The sequence below is a fragment of the Petromyzon marinus genome, chromosome 78 (assembly GCF_048934315.1).
Source record: "Petromyzon marinus isolate PM22_M1 ecotype Great Lakes invasive population chromosome 78, UKy_Petmar_22M1.pri1.0, whole genome shotgun sequence".
Taxonomy (NCBI): domain Eukaryota; kingdom Metazoa; phylum Chordata; class Hyperoartia; order Petromyzontiformes; family Petromyzontidae; genus Petromyzon; species Petromyzon marinus.
The window spans coordinates 2,273,029-2,296,503 of record NC_133744.1 but is presented as its reverse complement, the minus strand read 5'-3'; the positions used below and the strand labels follow the sequence as shown (position 1 = coordinate 2,296,503).

The 23,475-nt window shown below is 48.0% G+C and overlaps 1 protein-coding gene across 3 annotated transcripts in view; it reads left to right on the top strand.

The window, feature by feature from the left end:
- LOC142907364 (adhesion G-protein coupled receptor F1-like) overlaps positions 1–21,213 on the top strand; it is a 51,460-nt gene extending 30,247 nt beyond the window's left edge. For 2 of the 3 annotated variants that reach the window (XM_076056804.1, XM_076056806.1), the window contains 9 exons: positions 4,565–4,769; positions 6,678–6,894; positions 7,758–8,666; positions 9,186–9,227; positions 9,596–9,637; positions 11,015–11,033; positions 13,233–13,313; positions 14,610–14,747; positions 16,693–21,213. In XM_076056804.1, coding sequence (XP_075912919.1) covers positions 4,565–4,769; positions 6,678–6,894; positions 7,758–8,666; positions 9,186–9,227; positions 9,596–9,637; positions 11,015–11,033; positions 13,233–13,313; positions 14,610–14,747; positions 16,693–16,853 — 1,814 coding nt within the window. In that variant the 3' untranslated portion in view covers positions 16,854–21,213. The other variant, XM_076056805.1, reaches the window with a different exon arrangement.
- The last annotated feature ends 2,262 nt before the right edge of the window (positions 21,214–23,475 follow it).

Genomic DNA, 23,475 nt, shown 5'->3' with positions numbered 1-23,475 from the left:
TTCGTACGCTTGCAAGCACCACATGGGGCCGACGGTGGGTCATATACTGCAGACATCTTCCTGTAGGCATCCTGAAGCATAGCCCTCTTCTCCTCAGGGATGGCCCAGAATGCTGCGAGGCCATCATCGTCAAGCGCCGCAGATAAAGTTCTCAACGCCTCCTCTTCCATCCAGCCGATGGACCGGTATGCTGCTCCAAACCGGCAGGTGAAGGCACTCAAATCTCCCACCGCTGCTGTAAATGATTTAATCAATGGCAATATTCATGGTCGATTGGCGGTACCTCGCCTCGCTGCCGGAGTTGACACTGCCTCTGCTGCTTCAAGCGCAGGACCCCCAAATGGCGGCCGTCGGTCGCGTCACCTCCCGCGAAATGGCAGCCCCCGACCGCATGGTCCCCAGCGCGGGAACCCAGACCGCAGGTGGCCACTCCACCATCCCTGCATGACTTTGCGGCTCGTCCCCGGCTGTGCCAACCCTCGAAGTCGCCGCTCCCATTGTCGCCACCAAATCGGCGAAGGTTGAGCGGAGCAGATCCGGCTCCGCCACTGGTGCCATTTTCTCTACACCCGCGGGGTTTGTCACCGAGACCCCAGCTCCTGGGGCTGCTGGGGGGACCCCTTGGTCGTCTCTTCTTCTGAAGATGCTACAGGTGGATTCTTGCTCTTTCCTTTCTTCGGCATTTTACAAGCCACTTCTGACACCACTGTAATGTAGCTCTCAGAGACACTGTCTTGTTCAGTTATATGTATATTTATTATGAATACAGTCCGCCGACTCACTGATAACTAGAGTAACCGCGAGTGACTATATACACTTGGGTAACTTAGGTAACTCTATTCTAAAGACAACATAACTCTAGCCTTCCAAGACTACAAGATGAAGATGACCCACTCCAAGGTGACGACGTCGACTGCAGTTCCCCCACAACAGCAGCCAAGAGCACCGATTCACGCCGGCTCTTATCCCCCTCATGCCATACCCCTATTCCGTAACCTTCTCTCACCACACCTGGCCCTGTCTGCCCTTATTACAATTTACGACCGTTAGGTCCCGTGCTTCTCCTCACGCGGCCCTGTCAAAGCATGTCGCATTAAAAATGATTAGCGACCACTTAGGTCCCACATCACCCTAACCTGACCCTGTCTGTTTCCATTATGTTCATTAGTAACCATGGCCACGGGGAGCCGTACTGTCCCTAAATCACCCTGTACTTTCCTTACAAAAGGAAGGTGTTGAGGTTTTTTAATTCACCATATGTATTTTAGTGTCTCTTTCATATTTTTTAACTAATGTGTGAACTTTGTACTCTTTTGTGCATCTAAAATATTCTGAATGAAGTATATTATGTTCACTTCGTGAAGCACTCTCTGATAATTGCATTTTGAAGGGCTCTATATCTTCATAAATACATTTTTTTACACATCCTAACCCGACAAAACCTGATCATGAACACAACGTAAACTGTTTCTTATTCCTCTTGAGGGACATTGCCATTATAATAATTCACAGGCGAATCGTTGCACCATAGTAACCTTATCTTATTTTACATCTATGTAGTGGGCTCAAACGGAGACTCAGACGTACTCTTGGAGGCAACACTTTATTAACATTAACACGTTAACACGAAGGGGTAACTACCCCTTCACCAGAGAGTACGCTATGGTGGTGGACCACCAGGCTATCTACACTAATCACACGTAACTAGCTACAACGGACCGAACCCCGCTTGGGTTCGGGTCCTCGTGTTGGAGACTCTGTAGAACATGGCATGTGGACGTGAAGTCTTCGGGATGAACAACAGCAGCCGGTCCCACTGGGGGCCCGGCTTATATTGTGTGGCGGGGCTCGCGCCGCCCACAGCCATGTACACCTCAAATCCTCGAGCAGGATCTCTAACTGGACACGTGATCACCCCAGCCCCCCTTTGGGGGTCCACGGGTAGGCACTTCCAGTCACGTGTCCTCCGGGGTCAACCAGAGTGCCATGGCCCCTTTGAAACCCTGTTCCGTGGCAAGCACGCTCACACCCTATCCTCTAAGGGCTGGCACGCATGTGCCATCCGTCGCTGTCAGTCAGCGCTCACCGAGCCACGCTTAGGGCCGGTACTGTATCCACATTCCAGTGGTGTCAGCGATGTCATTACATCGCACGTCGTGCCTCTCATGGCCCTGCTTCACACAGTGAGATCCTGCGATGTCACTACATCTATATTATCTCAAGGTGCTCTATTACATAGTTTAAAAAGCAGTAACAATAGTAAAGTTATTTAGATGGCAAGGGCACAATGCAAGGGCTGAGGAATGAGTGACGTTATAAAAAAGGCATGTAGGGGTCACTAAACGGTTATCAGAGAGGAACAGGAAGAAGTGGAGGGGCGAGGGGAGAGAAAAGGAGAATGGGCAGAGGAGAGGTGGTGACGCTTTTGAGTAAGGAATAGAGAAGGACGTTAATGATGGGGAACTGCTTAATGAACAGATTTTGTGTTGAGTCTATGGATAGAGTTGAGTTTATGGGCAGTGTTGTGTCTATGGTGCAGTGCTGAGTCTATGGATAGAGTTGAGTTTATGGGCAATGTTGAGTTTGTCCACAGTGTTTAGTCTATGCGCAGTGTTGAGTCTACGTCGCAGTGTTGAGTCTATGAACAGTGCTGCATTTATGTGTAAAGGCCGAGACAACAACAGACGACTCACCTGCCATACTGCTTACAGTGTGGGTGCAAACACGGGCTGTCAGGAAGCGAAACAAGGCCTCGGATTGGTGCCCCTAATTTGGGAGAGACCACGTGGGGTGGATAACAGAGAAGGGGAGGTACAGAGAGGCCAGGAAGGGGATTGGCTAGAGACAGACAATTTAAGGGATTGAAGGAAAGATCATAACGAAAATTGCGGGAAATGGAGGGTGACTGATAGGAGAGCCGTTGAGACCGTTAGAGAAAGAGGGCAAGGATTTACTGTGGAAATTAAGTTCGGGAACCTTCGAGACAGAGAGCTTATATAGGGTACTGTGCTTTCCTGGATTAAGTCCTTTATTACAGGTCGGACACAAAGGGTCAGCTTTACTGGTAACCTATCACACAGGTCATCGGTGATGTGCTGTATGCCGTAGGGAAGTGTACTTGACCTGGTGCTCTCCCTGCTTTACACTGCTGATGTTATTGCTATCGCCCATCTTGACAGTATTGGCGTGCATATAAAGGCTGATGACACAACTTTACTTCCATACGAAAGCTGACTCGTGCATCTCACACATTCCACGCCTCATATAGTCTATCAATGACATGAAGAAATGGATGACATCAAACCATCTGAAGCTGAACTCGAATAAGACAAAGTTCATCGTACTTGGGACCCGCCATCAGATTTCTAGAGTCAACCGTGTGTCTATCCAAATAGACGGCTGTGACATCCCAGTGTTGGATACGGCAACATGCTTCCGTGTCCGGTCGACAGCGAACTGACATTTGCCACTCACATCACGTGCCTGACTGGACAGTGATTCTACCAGCTCCGACAACTGCACACAGTCCGTCGTGCTCTCAGTGTGGAGACTGCGAGGATGCTCATCTACGCATTTATCATCAGCCGCATAGATTACTGCAACAGCATCTTCGGCTGTGTCAGCGCTGTTCACCTGTGGCCACTCCAGTCGGTGTTAAATGCTGCAGCTCGTCTGATAGTTAGGGCACATAAATATTATCCGATCACGAGTTTTATAATTGAAGAGCTGCAATGGCTACCGATTAAATACAGAATTGTGTATATATTATGCCTACTCGTCTTCAAGAGTCTCCATCAATCTGCTCCATCTTATCTCGCCGATCAGTGCATAGCAGCTTCAACAGACTCAAATTGACTTCGACTACGATCCGCTACTCGCTGCGACCTGCTGTACCCACATGTAAACCTTGTGCGATATGGCCAGAGCAGTTTCGGGGTCTCTGGCCCAAAGACCTAGAACACGCGACCAACTCATGTTCGGGATACATCCCTGAGGCTGAGCCAGTTCTGCAACAGACTCAAAACAGTTGTTTCAGAGAGCCTACTTCAATCTATGATCAATGCCCATTCGTGATGGACTGGACACATAACAGTGCACAATAACAAATTGTATGAATTACTTACAATGCAAGGGCCGAGGAACGAATGACGGTATAAAAAGGCATGTAGGGGTCACTCAAGGGCTATCAAAGAGGAACAGGAAGGAGCAGGGGGGGGGGTAAGGGGAAAGAAACGAATGGGCAGAAGAGAGGAGGTGATGGTTTGAGTAAGGAGCAGGACATTTAATGTACAGCAGTGGTGTTGAGTCTATGGATAGAGTTGAGTTTATAGGAAGTGTTGGTCTATGGGCAGTGCTGAGGCTGTGGACAGTGTTGAGTTTATGGGCAGTGTTGAGTCTATAGACAGTGAGTCTATGGGCAGTGTTTGTCGATGGGCAGTGTTGAGTCTATGGTGCAGTGCTGAGTATGTGGACATTGTGAGTCTATGGGCAGTGTTGAGTCTATGGGCAATGGAAAAAAGGTGATTGCTTATTGTACAGGGGATGGTTTTGTTCCACTGCCCAGGTTCAAAGAAGAGCAGGGAAGACTTTAACCTGAGTTCGAGTAACATCTTGATGGCTGGCTCGCTGTACCGGGCGGGTGAGACACCCACGGCATACCACCAACAGTTCAAGGTGGACGAGCGGACATCATCCGTTTACATTGACAGCAGGGCCATCTCAAACCTCAACAAAAAGTCCAACCTGACCATCACCAGCATGGCCTTCACGTGAGTCACAGACCCCAATACAAACACGGGCAAGAACAAGAGCTACAATACTAACTTTGATCATAATACGAGCACTAACAATAACTGTAACCCTAACGGTAACCATAACGCTTGCACTGACCCGTATATACAACAGCACTAACCCTGGCACAAAACACGAATGCTAACCTACCACTAACATGAGTATCAACCCTAACGATAACCCTAACACTCGCCATAACACTGACTCTTAACACAAACCTTAACAATGACCCCTAACACATGTGTAGTGAGTGACTTCCGACACACGTCTAGAAGAAGGCTTCTTTTTTATTAAGAGCACACAGGGCGGTACACGTCATAATGCGGCTACACCTAGACTGTCCAAACATGAAGCCCATCTCCGTTCTGCGCTACACTAGCTGGTTGACGAGCGTAGTGGCGGCGACGGAGCTGGTCTTGCAGAAGGACAGCCACGTGGTCGAAGACGAAGAGGTGACGACGGCAGCGACTCAACCAGGACCCAGACCCCTCGCTAACAGCCCTGAACCTCTGGTTCAGTGCTCCTTATATGTGCTTGGCGCGGCCAAGCTCCACCTCTGGCCACGACACCTTTCCAGAACCTTCGGGTTGGTTCCTGGAGAGTCTCTACTGACTCCACCCTTGACCTTTACCCCAGATACGCCCTTTCATAATAAGGCATTATGTAATGCAGCTATAACCCTAGTTAACCCTACAGGCCGGCAGGTGTCACCCTGTCATTACACATGCATGGTTAAACGATTCCTAATACGAGGCCTAACTTTAACCGAAGCCCTAACTCTACCATAACACTAGCCCTAACACTAAATTCGACTGTAACCCTAACAATACTGCTAACCCTAACATGAGCACAAACTCTAACTCCAGCCCTAACCCTAACCCATACTCCAATGGTAATTTTTGTTTTACCCTAACGCTAACCTCAATGCTAACACTGAAAATAACCCTAGCACTAACACTAGCACAACCTCTGACCACCAGGATAGTAATCACGTGACATGAATCTACACAATGCATTCGCCGTAACCTTACCAACATAAGAAACAATTAATCAATGAGGGCGCAGGACAGTGGTGGACAGAGTACAGAGGAGGTGGTGTGGAATGGGGACAGCACTGAGGGAGCAAAGGCAACACAGCTAACAGCTGTCTTTATGTGCCACTGTCCCAGCTAACAGCTGTATTTGTGTGTCACTTCCCATGTTAACAGCTGTCCCTGTGTGTCAGAGTCCCAGCTAACAGCTGTCCCTGTGTGCCACTGCCCCAGCTAACAGCTGTACCTGTGTGTCACTGCCCCAGCTAACAGCTGTCCCTGTGTGCCACTGTCCTATCTAATCTGCTCCTGTGAACCCATGCAAAATAAGAAGCTAACAGCTGTCCCTGTATGCCACTGTCCCAGCTAACAGATGTATCTGTGTGTCAGTTCCTCAGCTAAATCTGCCCCTGTGTGCCACTGCCCCAGCTAACAGCTGTCCATTTGTGCCACTGTCCCACCTAACAGCTGCCCCTGTGTGTCACTTCCCCCGTTAACAGATGTCCGTCTGTCACAGTCCCAACTAACAGCTGTCCCTGTTTGCCACTGTCCCAGATAACAGCTGCTACTTGTGTGTCACTTCCTCAGCTAACAGCTGTCCCTGTGTGCCACTATCCCAGGTAACAGCTGTATCTGTGTGTCACTTCCCCAGCTAACAGCTGTTCCTGTGTGTCACTGCCCCAGATAACAGCTGTACCTGTGTGGCACTGTCCTAGCTAATCTGGTGCTATTAACCCATACAAAATAAGAAGCTAACAGCTGTCCCTGTATGCCACTGTCCCAGCTAACAGCTGCATCTGTGTCACTTCCCCAGCTAACAGCAGTCCCCGTGCTCTGCTGCCCTTTGTCCCACAGCACGCTGATGGACCTCTTACCCCTACGGCTGGCTCCCGGCCTAGCGAGCGAGGCCTCATCTGGCCCCCCAAGTGTGGGAAGCCTGGTTCTGAGCACCGTGCTGAGTGGGGCCCAGGGAGGGAACAGCTCCAGCATCTCCATGAATCTGGCGCTGAGAGGGGTGGAGCCAGGTGCCCCCCTCAAGAAAACCCCCCACTGCTCCTTCTGGGACTTCAAGGTAAGATGCCAGTCCACAATGAGTGGGAGGAGAGAATGTTAATATGAGTATAAACTAAACTAAAACCTTTTTTTTCACCAGATAAGGCCCAACTGAGCTCTATGGCTCTATTTCACCAATGAACTTGCCACAAAGATAGCTCAACGAAGTGGCATGTAATGTGGATATGTAGAGCAGCCAATTACTCTTAATACATGTTGATTCTAAATGTGGATGGAAAAACAGGCGGATCCGGAGAATAATCCACACAACCACAAGATGAACTTTCGGAGATACTTGTGAATACCAAATTTCGCCTAGAATGATTTTGGCCTATGGAAACTTTTTTTTTTTTACAAATTACCTTCATCGCATATACTTTTAAATATGTGAAAATGATCATAACACTCTAATAATTGGTTATAATAAACATAAAGCGAATACAAATAAATATGAAAGTATGATACTTTATTTCTCATCATTTGATCTCATCATTTTATTTTTTCCCTCTCAATGCAGTCTAGTAGAGTTCCAGATGCGATACGGGGATAGCCAAAATCACGGAGAAGCAAGTTTATGAATAACTAAGGAATATTACATTTTCTTTGGTTCTTTCGGTAAAGTCACGTAGAATGAGAATAAAATAATAAAACAAAATAAAATAATAAAATAAAATAATACAATAAAATTCTCACGACGTTTCGGCCACAACACAAGTATTCTTCTTGTGTTGTGGCCGTAACGTCGTGAGAATTTTATTGTCTTATTTTATTTTATTATTTTATTCTCATTCTACGTGACTTTACCGAAAGAACCAAAGAAGATGAATCCTTGCAGTCACGAAAGCTTTAAATCGAAATTTAATATTACATTTGTTTTCACAGTTAAATGGCAGTGTTGGGGGGTGGTCGACCGAAGGCTGCATGACCAGCAACATCACAGACAACGCAGTTTCCTGTATCTGCACTCACACAACCCCCTTTAGCATCTTACGCTTACCGGAAACAAGCCAGGTGGATCTCACCTTTGCCATCATTACCTACGTGTGTCTGAGCATCTCCAACGTATTCCTCATCTTTGCTGTGGTCCTGGAGTCCATGTTACTGCATCAGAATAAGCGATATGGCCAAGAGTCCAATGGAGAGGAGAATGACGATGATCATGGAGGTCATCACTCCCTTAGCCGCGGCATCAAACTCAACATCATCTGCGCTCTGCTCCTCTCCCACGTTTGGTTCATGGTGGCCATCTCCAACTCAAACCCAACAGTCTGCTCGCTCTCACAGTTCTTCCTCCACCTCAGCTACCTCTGCGCATTCTCATGGCTACTAGTGCAGGCCATTCACCTCCTGCTCAACGGCAACTCCATTTATGGGGGCTCGTCTGGGCGCAAGGTGATGGCGGCTACCTTTGCCGGGGGCTACGGCCTGCCGGTGCTCATTTCCGTGATCACAGTCGCCGCCACTCACTCGCAGCCCGACTCGTGCTGGCTCAACTGGGACAGCAGCAATGCCCTCTTCGCCCTCGTCATCCCCGTCTTGCTCGTCATTGCGGTGGATCTGGCCGTCGCCGTCTACGTCTTGCTGCGAACTCGGCTCTGGGATCACGACGGCCAGAAGCTGCAGGAGGGTGGGGGTCTGCTGGGCGATTCCACCACTGGGAAGGCATGGAAGCTGCTCATTCTCATGACGGGGCTGGCCGTGATCTGGGGTGTGGGAGCTTACTTCTTCATGCCTGATGGAAATAAGATTCCTGCCGTCACATACCTGTTTGCCGTCCTCAATGCTATCCAGGTGAGGCCGATGTGCGTGGGTTTGTTATCCTGGGGTCGTAATCATCAGCCATGATCAATCCACTGCTCAATGGAGGCATCCTCAAGTCATCGCCATCTCTCACTGTTCTGCTCACCTCATCACTCCTATCGTGCCTCCCACTCCTTCCCATATCTCCGTTGCCCTTTTCTAACCCCTCTATCGCTATCACTCAATCTTCAAACCTTGCATGCCTCATGCCATCCGAATCATTCTATTCGGTCACCATTCTTTTTACTATGTCAAGTGAAGGCTCTCCATAAATTAAAAATTATATCATATTAATATCACGACCCACCTCACACTGGCACATCAACTAGCTTTATCGCTCCGTCTTCAAGTGTCATTGTGGCCACCAAGGAATGGATGCTGTCGATGTCTTTGCTTCCACTCCAAGAATATTATTGACTCATGGCCATTGACTCTTCCACAGTGTGTCCTGTGAACATCAAATATAATTCAATGCAATCGCTTTGTGTGTGCATCTTGCTGTGTCTATAGGGGGTGATCGTCGTCGTTTTCAACTCTTTACTGGATGAAGAGGTGAGTGTATTTTAATGAAATAATCACGAATTACATAATTGTTTAGACATCACTGATGGGGTATCTAGACAATGATTGACTGGCAGACTGGTCTCTGATGGGATCCCCACCAATCTAGACAATAACTAGAATGACTGACCGGTCTCAGTTGAGTTCGCTAGACAATTATCTAATGACAGGCAGTGCTTATATCTTTAGACACTTATGGTCTGATATACCGGTCTCTGATGGGGTTTACAGACAAAAAAACACTTGACAAACTGGTATTTAAAGCTATCTAAACACAGATAGACTAACAGACCGGTCTCCATTCCAGTAATAATGAGATAAATGTAAAGTCTTGTGTCCTTCTTGTTGTTGTGTAACAGGTGAAGCAGTTACTAAATAGGTCTATGACCATTGTGAGCTACGTAAGTAATTTACAACTCATTTAAAACATCCACAGCCTAGGCCTGAGAGCCTGTCTTCTATGCATTCCCCCCCGCTCCCCCCGCCCCCTTTCTTTCATATGGACACCCGAGCCCAGACACTTATCCAAAGTGGGCAATCTAGGCCAAGTGGTGCTTTCATTGCAGCTTTCTCAAGCGATGATAATTGCATTTAATGGGGTCATCGGATGGTCTAGGGCTGTGTTTCTCAAACTTATTTGGAACCACAGACCACTGCAAATATTTCTGCAGACCACCCATCCACCCACCTCTGGTGACAAATGCATTCAACTTACCAGGAACACTAAATTAATCATATTACCGGAGCATACTTTTTTGTTAAATGCAGATACGTATACTTTTGGTTTTTTTGACGGGTGGCATTTCGATGTTACGGTTAGGGTGGTTTCATGCGGGTAGTTTACTTAACAATTTTTTTAAATTAAAAATCACGAATAAAATGTAAATTAATATCCAAAACAAGAGGTATAAACATTATTATTTCTGAATCAACCTGTATTTACATCAGGCACCACGGGCCACATGGAGGACCACTGCCGGTAATGGTCCAGGGACTGCTCTGAGAGCCACTGCTCTAGATGACAGCTCTGCGATTGAAAATGAGGTCACGCGAATTTGATGGAATTGTGTTTAGGGCAATGCTGCTAAATCCTGAAGGGTTTGTTTCCATAAATATCTAATGTGCAGATATGTTTGTTTTCTATACATTTTCTTCTATAACAAATTTAACTTATCTACGTATTTATACAATAATGCCCCATTATCATCAGAACTCGGAAGCTAAGAGCATGGTTGAGAGCTTGGGTAGCGTTGTGTACGCTACTGTCTGGTAGCAGAGTCAAGTGTAGCAACATCTATTGTACTTCTGTGATCCCGCGTCTATACTCTGGACTGTGTGTCTATGCTCCCACATCGATAATTCAGTGATGAGTGCGGTGAGGTTGGTCAATTACTCCCAACCATGACCCATGAACATGGCAACGTTGGACTAACATTTGGCATGCTGAGTGCAAGCATTCCACCGATGTAGGCCCAACGTTAGTGCAACGTTCCATGATTACTATATCTTAATAATCAGATCCTCAGTATCCCTAAGTATTAATGCCTTGAGCCCTGGTCTCCCTGAGTTTTAATATCCTGAGCTCCGGTCTCCCAGTATCTCTAGACTCTGAGACTCGGTCTCCATGAGTCTCAAATCCCTGAGAGCCCATCGTACTCATCCAGAAATCCAGAAATATATTGACAAAAATGTGCTACACATGTACACCTCACCATAACATTTCTCCAGTGTGTCTCAAACTCATTTTTTAATGTAATGTCTTTCTCTTTTTATTTTAGGAGGGGATGAAAGAGAAAGGTGAGATTTGACATTTAACGCATCTCCTGCACCCAGAGCCGGATTAAGATTTTGTAGGCCCCAGGCTGCAGGTACTGTGAGGCCGCCAGTAATCTTTTCAAATGAAAAACAAAGTTAAAGAAAAATGAAATTTATTTTTAAAAGGCTAACAACAAATAAAATTCAGCATTCACAAATGAAAAAAAACTTTTCACAATCTCCGGAGGCCCTCCAGCTGGCGAAGGCCCTTGGGCTGTAGCCTCTTAAAGCCCATGCCTTAATCCGGCCCTGCCTGCACCGGCGGCATTCTTGGCACAACCCTTGCCCTTCGAAACGAGTGGTAGTGTGCATCAAGGAACCGGCATTGATGAGATTCCGCAAATTAGCTCAGAATCTGGATCTCTCTCTCTCTCTCATAATGGCAGTACCAGAGACATAATGGCCATACCAGAGACAATGAGACAGAGTCACTGAGGTCCTGGCAGTGTCTACCATGGGCAGTGTCCCCCGTGGGCAGTGCCCACCAGGGACAGTGTACACCGTATGCTGTGTCCATCATAGGCACCCTTTAGTAGGCCCTTCCCACCTTCATAGGTGCTGCTACTCTGTTAACAGTACTCGCCCCCGCAGCTTGTTATGCCTACACGGAAGAACTTTGTATTTGTTTCGTGCCTGGTTGGTGCCTGTGACCTAGGTTCCATACCCACTTACGGCTAATGTCAGTGGCGCATATCTGAACCGGTTCTCTGTCTCCCCAGGGTCAACTCGGCCTTCAATAATTGGTTGGTGTAGTGTTTAATCTATCAGAGGGGGGGGGGGGGGGGTTTGGAGGTGAGAAAAAGGTGGCACCTACCCCCTTGTGTGCAATGCTGGCCTTCATAGGCGCTCACTACTCGCTACTAAAAGTACTTGCCGTAACAGCCTGTTACGGGCTATACGCAGGGCCGGATTAAGATGTTGTAGGCCGCTGGGCTACAGGTACTGTGAGCCCCTTAGTAATATTTTCAAAAGGAAAACAAAGTTAAAGAAAAGTTACATTTATCTCAAACAAGGCTAACAACAAATAAAATTCAGCATTCACAAATGAAATAACTTTTCACTTAATCTCTGGAGGCCCTCCGGCTGACAGAGGCCCTTGGGCTGCAGCCCCTAAGGCCCCGTGCATTAATCCGGCTCTGGCGATACGAGGGAATTTCGTATCTCTCTGTGGCAATGGGGCCTCCTGTAAGTTGACTCGACCTTAAATGAGAACTGGGGAAACTAAGACGCCCAAGCAGGTGTGCAACGGTGCTGGCCACCCACCCCCTCTATGTGTGCCACAGTACAGGCCTTCACAGCTGGTCCCTCCTAACCACGTAACTTTCCCCTCCATCCTACTAGACGCTACACGGAGGAACTTTGTCTACGTATCGTGGCTGCTACACATTTCTACGTGATTAGCAACTTCGTTCAGCTATTAATTGTGTCGCTTCTGAAAAGAGCTGATAGCTCAGTAGGCTTTACCTGGTAAATAAAATACAGTCGACCCTTCCACATCACGGAGGTTAGGGCGCAGGCCCCCCAGCCGTAGTGATACAAAGATTACTGCGAGATTACTGCGAGATGACTGCGAGATATCACGTGAGAGGCTGCCATAAACATGCTTGGCGTCCTCCAAATCAGCACGGAGAACCGCAGTTGTTTTCGCAAACGAACTTTTTGCAAAATTTAACTTTAAAAAATCGAGTGTATTTATGTTTTTTAAAGATAAAATAACATTAATATTATACATTACTGTACATATATTTTATGCATTTATGAGTTACTAAACTTTTTGCGTGTCGTCTGCTGGCCTTCCGCGTGTTGTCTGCGGCTTTCGAAAAACTTCCAACAAAATTCCCCTTTTAATTTCTCATGCCGACCCCGCAACATATCGAAACCGCGATGCAGAAGGGTCGACTGTAGTTTAGTTTCAGTATGGGCTTGTGTGGGTCTGTATGCGTTTCTGTGCATCTATGGGTGTAAATTAGTCTGTAGAAACGTGCGTTTAGATCATTTGGCTGCTGCTATAAATTCCAATGTGGTGATGATGATGATCATGATGATAAGCCACTAAGTTGAATTGCTATCAATTGTGGACAGGTCGCTTCTGAACAAGAGCTATATAGCTCCATGGGCCTTCCCTGGATAGAATACAAAGTTTTGTTTTCGCTTGACTTTCCATGTGCGTCGTGTGTACAGATTCGCCCCTTGTGGTCTCCGAGTACGACATAGAGAACAACACGGTGGACGGAGTCTACCGATTACAACGACCCAATAAAGGTGTTCACACTGACGATGCGTTTACGCAAAAAACAACGCGGTTCTTCCGTTCTGGAAATGTTTTGGGCACAACGTCATGTTGGCGCACCGTAACGTGTGCTAACATAACGCGGTTTCTGAAGCGGTCAACGACTAAGTACTTTCTTGAGCTGCATTGCTGAGCAGTATGATGCAGTATAAGGGATGAGATGGCACCCCTATCTCGGTTCTCTGTCGCGCGATAGGGACGGCTGCAGTGTACAGTATGTACACTACTGTACAGTAATTATTTCCTTGCTCAACGCTTGTTTTGCTTAGGGGCCGTCCATAAATGACGTCATGCACCTGGGGGGTGGGGGGGGCGGGTCAGACATTTGTGACGATGTGTGACGATGGGGGGGGGTTGAGAAACGTGACGTCACATCAAAATGCGCAAATTTAAATAAATATGGACAACACGTTCTACTTAATTAAATAGACTTTTTAATAAATGTTTTCTTCTACAACATCAGAGTGAAGCGCCACATTAAATACGCACTGCAATGACAATTGTTTAAAGCGATTTGAAGCATGCTGGACGGCAGGGAGGAGTCTGGATCGCCCGGAGGTGAAGACAACTGCCCTCACCGTCCCGGGGCACCTATCTTTGCTCTCTAAACTTCAAAGGTCCAGCGTGATGTCATACCACGCAGCCAATTGGGCGCTTACCTGTGCTTCCCGTAATCGTCCCCCTCCACCATCTCTACCGTGGCCTAATCCCCTCACTTCAAAGGCCCAAGGTGGCATTGTACTGCGGAGCCAATCGCGTGCCCACCTGCGCCGACTACATGGAGGGCCACGGGGTCTGCTGCTGCTGCAGCCCCTCACCCATTGTCCTCCCGTGCTTATTAATTCTAACCGACTCGTCTGCCCTTCTGGCCTAATATTCCACCCTCCACCTTTCCCAGTGTCGTGAGTAACTCATTGCGGTTGGCCCAGTGAACCTTTTCGTTCTGCGCCCATACAATGTTAAGCCAATTTAGGGGCACAGCAATGTAACCTGTCCTGTGAGGGTCGGCAAATCTCCTGGCACCGGGAAACCATGGGACTCTCCCTCTAGGGGCCCTTTTGATTAAAACCCGATGTACCAGGCAACCCCCTGTCAGGACACTATTTGGGTGCGCTGTGTGTGGGTGTGTGTTTAGTGTGGGGGCCGGGAGGGGAGTACGGTGTTTGCGGAGTTGCTCCGTGGTCATGGCACCACACATTTGCTCCCAGACAGCCCCGTTAAAAAAGTGGGCCTGGGGGGGTACTGTCACCTATTGTTCGTGTGTACAGTCACCTGTGCGATCTGCGGGGGGCTCCCGGAGGTCTCGTGCACCGAATGCAAGCAGTCGTTCTGCCGCGGCTGCGACGAGAAGCAGCACGAGCGCCTCGACCGCAGGAACCACGAGCGGACCATGAACGGCGGACAGAGTGAGGCCAGCACCCCCCCGGATACACGTGGGGGGGACACCGGGGGGTGGAGGACACTGGGGGGGCGGGGACACTAGGGAGGGGGGACACTGGGGGGGAGGGGACACCAGGGGGGGGGACACCGGGGGGGGGCGAACACCGGGGGGAGGGGGGTGACACCTGCGATTCAAAGACACGGGAGGGGGGGGGGAGGGGCTGCCTCCGGACATGGGGAGACTGGGGCACTAAGGGTCAAGAGATCAGATACAGGGAGACTGGGGCTCTCAAGAGTCAAGAGACACAGAGAGACATGGATGTTGAGAGACTGGGTCTCGGTGTCTAGAGACACAGGGAGACCGAGTCTCGGTGTCTAGAGTGACTGGGTCTCGGTGTATAGGGTGACTGGGTCTCGGTGTCTAGAGATACACGGTGACTGGGTTTTGGTGTCTAGAGTGACTGGGTCTCAGTGTTTAGGGATACAGGGAGACCGGGTCTCAGTGTCTAGGGATACAGGGAGACCAGGTCTCAGTGTCTAGAGACACAGGGAGACCGGGTCTCGGTGTCTAGAGGCACAGGGTGACTGGGTCTCGGTGTCTAGGGTGACTGGGTCTTGGTGTCTAGGGACACACGGTGACTGGGTCGTAGTGTCTAAAGACACAAGGTGACTGGATCTCAGTGTCTAGCGACACAGGGAGACCGGGTCTCGGTGTCTAGGGACACAGGGAGACCGGGTCTCAGTGAATAGAGACACAGGGAGACCGGTTATCGGTGTCTAGAGACACAGAGAGACCGGATCTCAGTGTCTAAAGACACAGGGAGACCGGGTTTCGGTGTCTAGGGATACAGGGAGACCGGGTCTCGGTGTCTACGGTGACTGGGTCTCAGTGTCTATAGATACAGGGTGACCGGATCTCAGTGTCTAGAGACACAGGGAGACTGGGTCTCGGTGTCTAGAGACACAGGGAGACCGGGTCTCAGTGTCTAGGGATACAGGGAGACTGGGTCTCGGTGTGTAGGGACACAGGGAGACCGGGTCTCGGTGTCTAGAGACACAGGGTGACTGAGTCTCAGTGTATAGGGATACAGGGAGACTGGGTCTCAGTGTCTAGAGACACAGGGAGACCGGGTCTCAGTGTATAGAGACACAGGGAGACCGGGTCTCGGTGTCTAGAGACACAGGGTGACTGGGTCTCGGTGTCTAGAGACACAGAGAGACCAGGTCTCAGTGTCTAGAGACACAGGGAGACCGGGTCTCGGTGTGTAGAGACACAGGGAGACCGGGTCTCAGTGTCTAGAGACACAGGGAGACCAGGTCTCAGTGTCTAGAGACACAGCGAGACCGGGTTTCGGTGTCTAGAGACATGGAGACCGGGTCTCAGTGTCTAGAGACACAGCGAGACCGGGTTTCGGTGTCTAGAGACATATGGAGACCGGGTCTCAGTGTCTAGAGACCAAGGGAGACCGGGTCTCGGTGTCTAGAGACACATGGAGACCGGGTCTTGGTGGTCTAGAGACACAGAGAGACCGGGTCTCAGTGTCTAGAGACCAAGGGAGACCGGGTCTCGGTATCTAGAGAAACAGGGAGACCGGGTTTCAGTGTCTAGGGATACAGGGAGATTGGGTGTCGGTGCCTGTGTATATTCTCTCTGCATTGCACTATGTGTGCATTGCTCACTGTGTGTATTCTGTACGGATTGCTCATTGTTTGTTCTGTATGTATAGCTCACTCTGTATTCTCTACATATTGCTCTTTTGTGTATTCTGTATGCATTTCTCTTCTGTGTATACTGTCTGCATTGCTCACTGTGTGTATTCTGTGTACATGGCTCACTGTGTGTGTATTCTGTATACATTGCTCACTGTGTGTGTATTCTGTATACATGGCTCAATGTGTGTGTATTCCGTATACATTGCTCACTGTGTGTGTTTTCTGCGTTCATTCCCCATCTCTTCCCTACGACTGCAGGCAATGTCTGTGGCATCTGTGGTAAGCCGACGGAGGTGACATGCGACGACTGCGAGGGATCATTCTGTTCGGAATGCGACGACAAGAGCCATCGGCACCCAGAGCGCCTCTTTCACAAACGCTCACTTCGAAGCTCCTCCAGTAACCTTATGGAGATGTAACCACCTGGGGGTTGCAGTACAGAATGATTAACTTAAGTATCGCAGTCACATTGTCAATTCAGTTCAAGATAAGCTCTGCCGAAACACCAAATTGATAAGGGAGTTTCAACGTTGTGCGTTTCTACGTTTATTTTTAACCATAAACAATGATTAGCTTTTACCAATTATTGATAGAATGATTAAACATTTTAAGAGTTAACACCGCCATTTATAATATATACATCCCTATTTCAGACGCAGACCTCTTGCATGAGTGTTGTCATGTCGGCCATGTTGCATAGGGGGCGATATAGTGGCCATTTTTCTGATTGGCTCAACAGAAATGTAGCTTGATCGATGTACTTTATTTCACCAGATTGTAACGCATGGTGGTGTAGGTGATGGTAGAATGAAGGCACACCACGAGAGTTGGTTACTTCCAGCTTTATTCATGCATCTACATTGTATTCTGTGCTTCTTCTCTCTGCTGCGCCCAGTTCCCCCTTCCCCCACACAAGCATCCCTTTTAAATATCCTTCTGGACCCACCTCCTAGTCCTTACCTCAGCACATACATTATGCATGCATTACATCTTTATGCATATTTTACATCTCTATTTTTCACAATAAACAAACTCAATTACAACAAACCTCAGCACTTCAACAATAACTTAATATAAAAATTCTTCACAAAGGATGATAAAAGCACCACGCGAATGGCTTTGTTGTTTTACAGGAGTAGACTACCCTGTAATGCCAATAGTACATTGAAGGGGGATTATTCTGCCCCCATAATATCAAGGTACATAATCCCTCAGATGGCATGGTTGATCACCAATCGCCCGGCCCTCGTCTTGATCACGGCAGCCTCGCCATTGTGGAGCCGAGGCATTGCTGCTGGCCCCACCTCTGCTGACAAGTTGGGCAGTTATTGACCACAGGAATTGGCCTCACAGGACAGCTGCTTTGGTGAACATTCCTCTGGGCTTCCAACATGCCTGGTGTCCTTGACAGGTATATTGTGTTGAATTGTAAAAGTTGGTGCTGGTCTTGTCAGGTGTTGCCACTACCAGTGTGTCGCTTGGAGTTGAGGCTATCTGAGGGGCTGGTGGCACGATGGTGGACCTGAGGGGCCAATGACATGAAGCCCTGTAAGTGGACATTCGCAAGTCCCGTCTATTTTGGCGGGAACTTCCCTCGATCATGTTCCACAACATAGGACCTTGGAGCATCATGGGTCCCTAACACAGTCATCTGCATCCAACGCTTGTCTCCAAGCAATGGTACCATGTGAACCGGATCCCATGAGAGGGTAACCTGTATGTCCTTTCCGCTCTTCCTGTCATACAGCCACTGTTTTTGTTTTGCTCAATCCAGCCTGTGACGCACGTCTGCTAAATCATAAAATGCTGGCCGCAGCAGCTATCTGGCAGCTGGGAGTAGATTCCATGGTCGACGGGACATACACAGCTGGGCGGGCGACGGGTTGCAGCTCTCCAACGGTGTAGTTCTGTAATTTGAAAGGGATTACTTGGCCCACATGCGCTTGACTATCTGAACAGCCTTTTCAGCTTCTCCATTGGAGCGAGTGTAATTTGGAGACGATGCCTGATGATTAATCTGAACCTCTTGGCAGTTGTCTACAAATTTCCAGGAGCTGAATATTGGGTCCATTGTCCGTGTGCAGCTTCTCGGCTATTCTGTGACAGTGCAATTGTGCTTTCAAAGCCTTGATGGTAGCAGTTGACATGAGATTGTCTAAATGGTCCACCTCTATATACTTAGAGAAGTAGTCGACAGTTACAGAGTAATGCTAACCTTCCTACTCGAAGAGGTCTGCTGCTACTTTCACCCATCGCAGGTCTGGTTTCTTTGTCGGGTGAAGCGTTTTCATGCTGCTGCTGACTCTGAAACTCATTGCAGTCTAGACAGTCGCTGACAGCAGCTTATATCTGAATCATAATTTCAGACCAGAGTTTCCCTAGCCCGTTGCTTGCACTTTACTATCCCCAGATGTGAGGCATGAAACTGCTTTCTCATAGCAGGTCTCACTGAGGGTGGCACTACAATTTTCATCCCGTTATAGATTACTCCATCACAGATGGACAACTCGTTACAGAAGGTCCATAATTCTCGGATGCTGTGGGTCATCTCCAACTTCGTAGCTGGCCACACTTTGAGTATAATTGTGTGCAACTCATTCATCTCATGGGCTGTGGCCTGCTGGAAATGTGCATAACGGGTAGGGGTGACTTCAATATAGTCAACTATGTTAATCAGTGCTGGCTCAATGTATGGCACTAGCAGATTTGCCCAAATTAGTGCATCCCCAATTGGGATCTCTGACCCTGGCTTGTATGTCACCAACAAATCATATGGTTGCAGTCTGAGCGGCATTGACTGCAGCCTCATTGTGGCAGATAGTAAAGGCTTTTCAAAAATATATTTCAATGGATTGTGATCACTCACCACTGTGACTTGCCTACCGAAGATGTAGTAATGAAAGTTATTTCAGCTGTGGAGAATGGCAAAAACCTCCTTTTCTATTTGCGCATATATCTGTTCCGTGTCTGTCAGAGCACGTGACGTGTACACAACAGGGCGACCACCCTGGAGAAGTACTCTCCCTAAGGCAAAACTACTCGCATTGTACTCCATCATTTTTGACATCACAGGGTTGTAATAAGCCAACACCGGGCTCTTTAGCACAAATCCTTGAGCCGGTCAAAACTCCTTTGCTGAGGCTTATTACAGTAAAACACAACTGTCTTGCACAGCATCTCACGCAGTGGGTCATCTACCTCGCTGACATTGGGCAGGAACATAGACAGACTGTGTTTAGTCTTTGGAGTTGGCATTTCTTGCACGGCTTTGACCTTATTGTCTGGCAGCATCCCTCCATTTGTGATATGGCCCACGTACTTGACTACAGCAGACTTGGCCTGGCACTTGTCAAAGGTCAGCTTCAAGTTGTATTTAGTCACACTCTCCACCACCCATTTCATCACCTGGGTGTGCCCTTTATTGTTACGTTCAGCTATTAGGATGTCATCCATAATAGCTCTGGCTCCTTGCAAGTCTTCTAACATGTCCATAATGTTTTGATACAGCTATCTGGTTTACTTGATGCCAAATGGAAGCCGGAACCATCTGTAACGTCCTGCCGGTGTGTTGAAAGTAGTTATCAGGCTGGACTTGTAGTCGTGCTTAATCTGTAAGAACCCAGACTTGGCATCAATCACTGAAAATACTTTGGCATCTGGTGGCATTGATGCAACCAATTTCTCTACTGTGGAGATAGGATAATGTTCCCTTCTGATGGCCTTGTTGAGGTCTTTTGGGTCAATGCAGAGCCTTACTTTGGTATTCTTCAACACTGTTACCAGAGAGCTGATCCAATCAGTGGGCTCTGTCACTTTTGCAATATGAGCTTCCATCAATATGACCTTCCGCCTCCATCTCCCTCAACTTGGCTACTATCTTATACATCAAGGCCTTTGGCTGTCAGCATGGCGTACGGACAATAGGTGGCACTGTTGAATCTATTTTAAGGAAGTAAGTTCTTGGAACTTACTTTTCTTACACTCGGGATATTTTCCCATATCACTCACCTGTTGGACTCTCTCCACTAAGCCCAACAGGCAACTAGCATTTCCTGATAGCAGGGACTTCTGGTCTATTTGTGCCACCTCATTCAAGGTGGACTTTTTTTTGGTTGTACTGTGTTGCCAGTGTGGTCTTCCCAGGGACTGCGATGGGTTGACTGGAGTACGTCCATGGCATTTCATATACCGTTTAGATATGGCTGTGATATGCATAATAATTAAACCACAATTTTGTTTTAATAATTAGGATCCTTTACGGTTTATGATTGATGTAAAATATGTTAAAACATTTTTTCAAGTAGTTGATATTTTCAATTATCAATGATTATAATATTTAAAGCACTTATCTAGCTTCAGTCAACATAATGCAGTCCTGCTGCAGGTTTGTATATCCATACGTCGACTGTATTATTAACAATGCATATATTTACTGTCAATCATTGGCCGAGATATTACAATCAAATCGTATATCAGCTATGGGACCTTTTCGCCAGTATCGCTATATTGATTCCTTGTAATTGACGTATATTTGGTGTTTGATAATCTTAACACTTTTTGTACTTTTGTAATCATGAAAAACTTTAATACCAAAATTTGTAATAGTTTGTCGAATTAAAGTTTTTTTGGGTTAGATCGTGTAAATGTCAGTGTGTTGTACACCCTTCTCCAACTGACATGCCAAGATTGTAAGGTTTGTCACATAAACAGAATGTACCAATGTGTTACTATTTCAGCACACCGGTTGTTTTGAAGAGAAAACCCAAAACAATATTTACAATTTGAATTAATGTTTCGCTGGAAATGACAACCAGCATCATCAGGTGCTCATCACTGTGGACGCCATGGTGGCTATAAGATGTTAACACCCTTGTCCGGTATACAGGCCATGGGTTCGATTCAAACTCTGACGCCTGCTGTACATTTTGAGTTTCTAATGTCTCTCTCCCCGTGGTCGTGTGGAATTTGTTTTGGGTTCTCCGGGGTGTCCCTCCACATTTAGAAACATCCATTTAGAGTGTTTGACTGCAATTACCTTCCATATGATAAGTCACTTCATGGAGCCATCATTTGTAGCCAGGTCGCTTCTGACAAATACCAGTATTGCTCAGTAAGCCTTACCCGATAAAATAAGTAAATAGTTTAGTTATTAGAACTCGGAAACGAACTCGGGTTACACTTGTATTGAACTTGCCTTGTCGTTATATTCTTTCAAATCTTTGACGCTTAAAGATCTACGAATCCTAACGACCAAAACATTTCTACGCAGCCTCATCTCGCGTGATAATTAAAGATAATCATTAAAAAACGGTGCAGGTTCCACTAATCCTGGGCCTATTCGTGTTTTTTACTTAATTTTAATCATTAATACTCGTACATTTCCCCCCCCCTCGCCCTCTCCATTTCAAATCACGAATGGTCGCGACCAGCTACACAGGGAAACGTCTTGTACAATTCGAGCATCTGCTGTTAGGGAGCCTTTGACCATTGAAAGGCGCGCTTATATCGCCACTCGTCGTGGCACTGGAGCGGCCGCTATGGTTCCGTTTTCCTTAGCGTGGGACAAACAATTACAATAATAATTAATACCATTTATATTGATATAATCATTATATAGCAATAATAGCATTACCATTCGCTTTGCCACGCCCATTCTGACACGCTGAGGACAACATGGCAATGCTGTAGCTGAGCGAGCGAATGAGAACCATGATCATGATTTTCAATTAAATACCCTAATGCTATCGCTATTTTAATTGGAAAAATATAATAATTGTTGCTATAATTGCTTTCATTTAAAGCAATACATCTATGCACGTTGGATACGCTGCCGCGATATTCACTACTATACATGTGGAGTAACGCGCGTGGGGTTTTGCAAACAGTGTCCATGCACGTGTGAGCCGCGGACAGTGAGGTCACATCAGGGCGAACAGGTGCTGCGAGGGAAAGCAACGCGAGAGAGACGACCAATTAAGATGCATAGCCGTGATTGGCTGGCTGCAAATGCAGGTGCGGAGTAGGCGCCTCGAAGTCTGCAGATTGAGGCGATAGCAGCGGCCGCCACGTACGGGAGACGACAGGAGGACGGCAGCTTAATTAGGGCATTTAATGAGGATAAATACGGCATGTGAGGTTGCGGGGAGTTGGTTGGAGCAAAGAGAAGAGCAAACAAGAGAAATCCAAGGTCCCGCTCTCCACACCTTGCCCTCTCCAGCAGTGATGGCTGAACCCCCACTGGAGGCAAGGGCGAGGTTGGAGAGGCAAGGGTAGAAAGGCTAGCAGTAGAGAAGCTAGCAGAGTATATAGCGGAAGGCTAGCAGTGGAGGAGCTAGCAAAGTTTATAGCGAGATGCTAACAGGGGAGAAGCTAGCGGAGTATATAGCGAGAGGCTAGCAGGGGAGAAGCTAGCGGAGTATATAGCGGAAGGCTAGCAGTGGAGAAGCTAGCAAAGTTTATAGCGAGATGTTAACAGCGGAGAAGCTAGCGGAGTGTATAGCGAGAGGCTAGCAGGGGAGAAGCTAGCGGAGTGTATAGTAATAGGCCAGCAGTGGGAGAGGCTAGGACGGTGAGAGAGAGCAAGCTGGCAGTGGAGAGGCTGAGAGAGGGAGAGAGCGGAGGGAGTGTTAGGGTCGTCGGCCCCCGGGATCTCTCCTGCCTGCGACCCTGTCCGCGAAGTACCGACGCCCCCAGACTCTCCACTAGTGTGGGAGCTGCCGCCGCTGCACTCCTCACCGGGCGGGGAAAGGTCGCCGTGCTCCTGTTCCCCTCCCTGGGCTGTCCCCCCCCGAGTCCGGGTTTCCTGCCGGTAAGGCATCACCCTCGACCGCCCTGGGACCCGCTAGCGCTTCGCCAGCACCCGAACGCGACGCTCCCCGCCCGCGCAGTCCCACGCACCAATCACACGCGGGTAGCAGGGGGTTAGAGGTCGGAGGGTAAGCCACGTCACTCGTACCCACTCCGGCGATTGGGGGGATTGGATTAAATGGGTTTAAGGGGCTATGGGATGGGCATGCGTGCGAGATGGGTATCCGCTCGCAA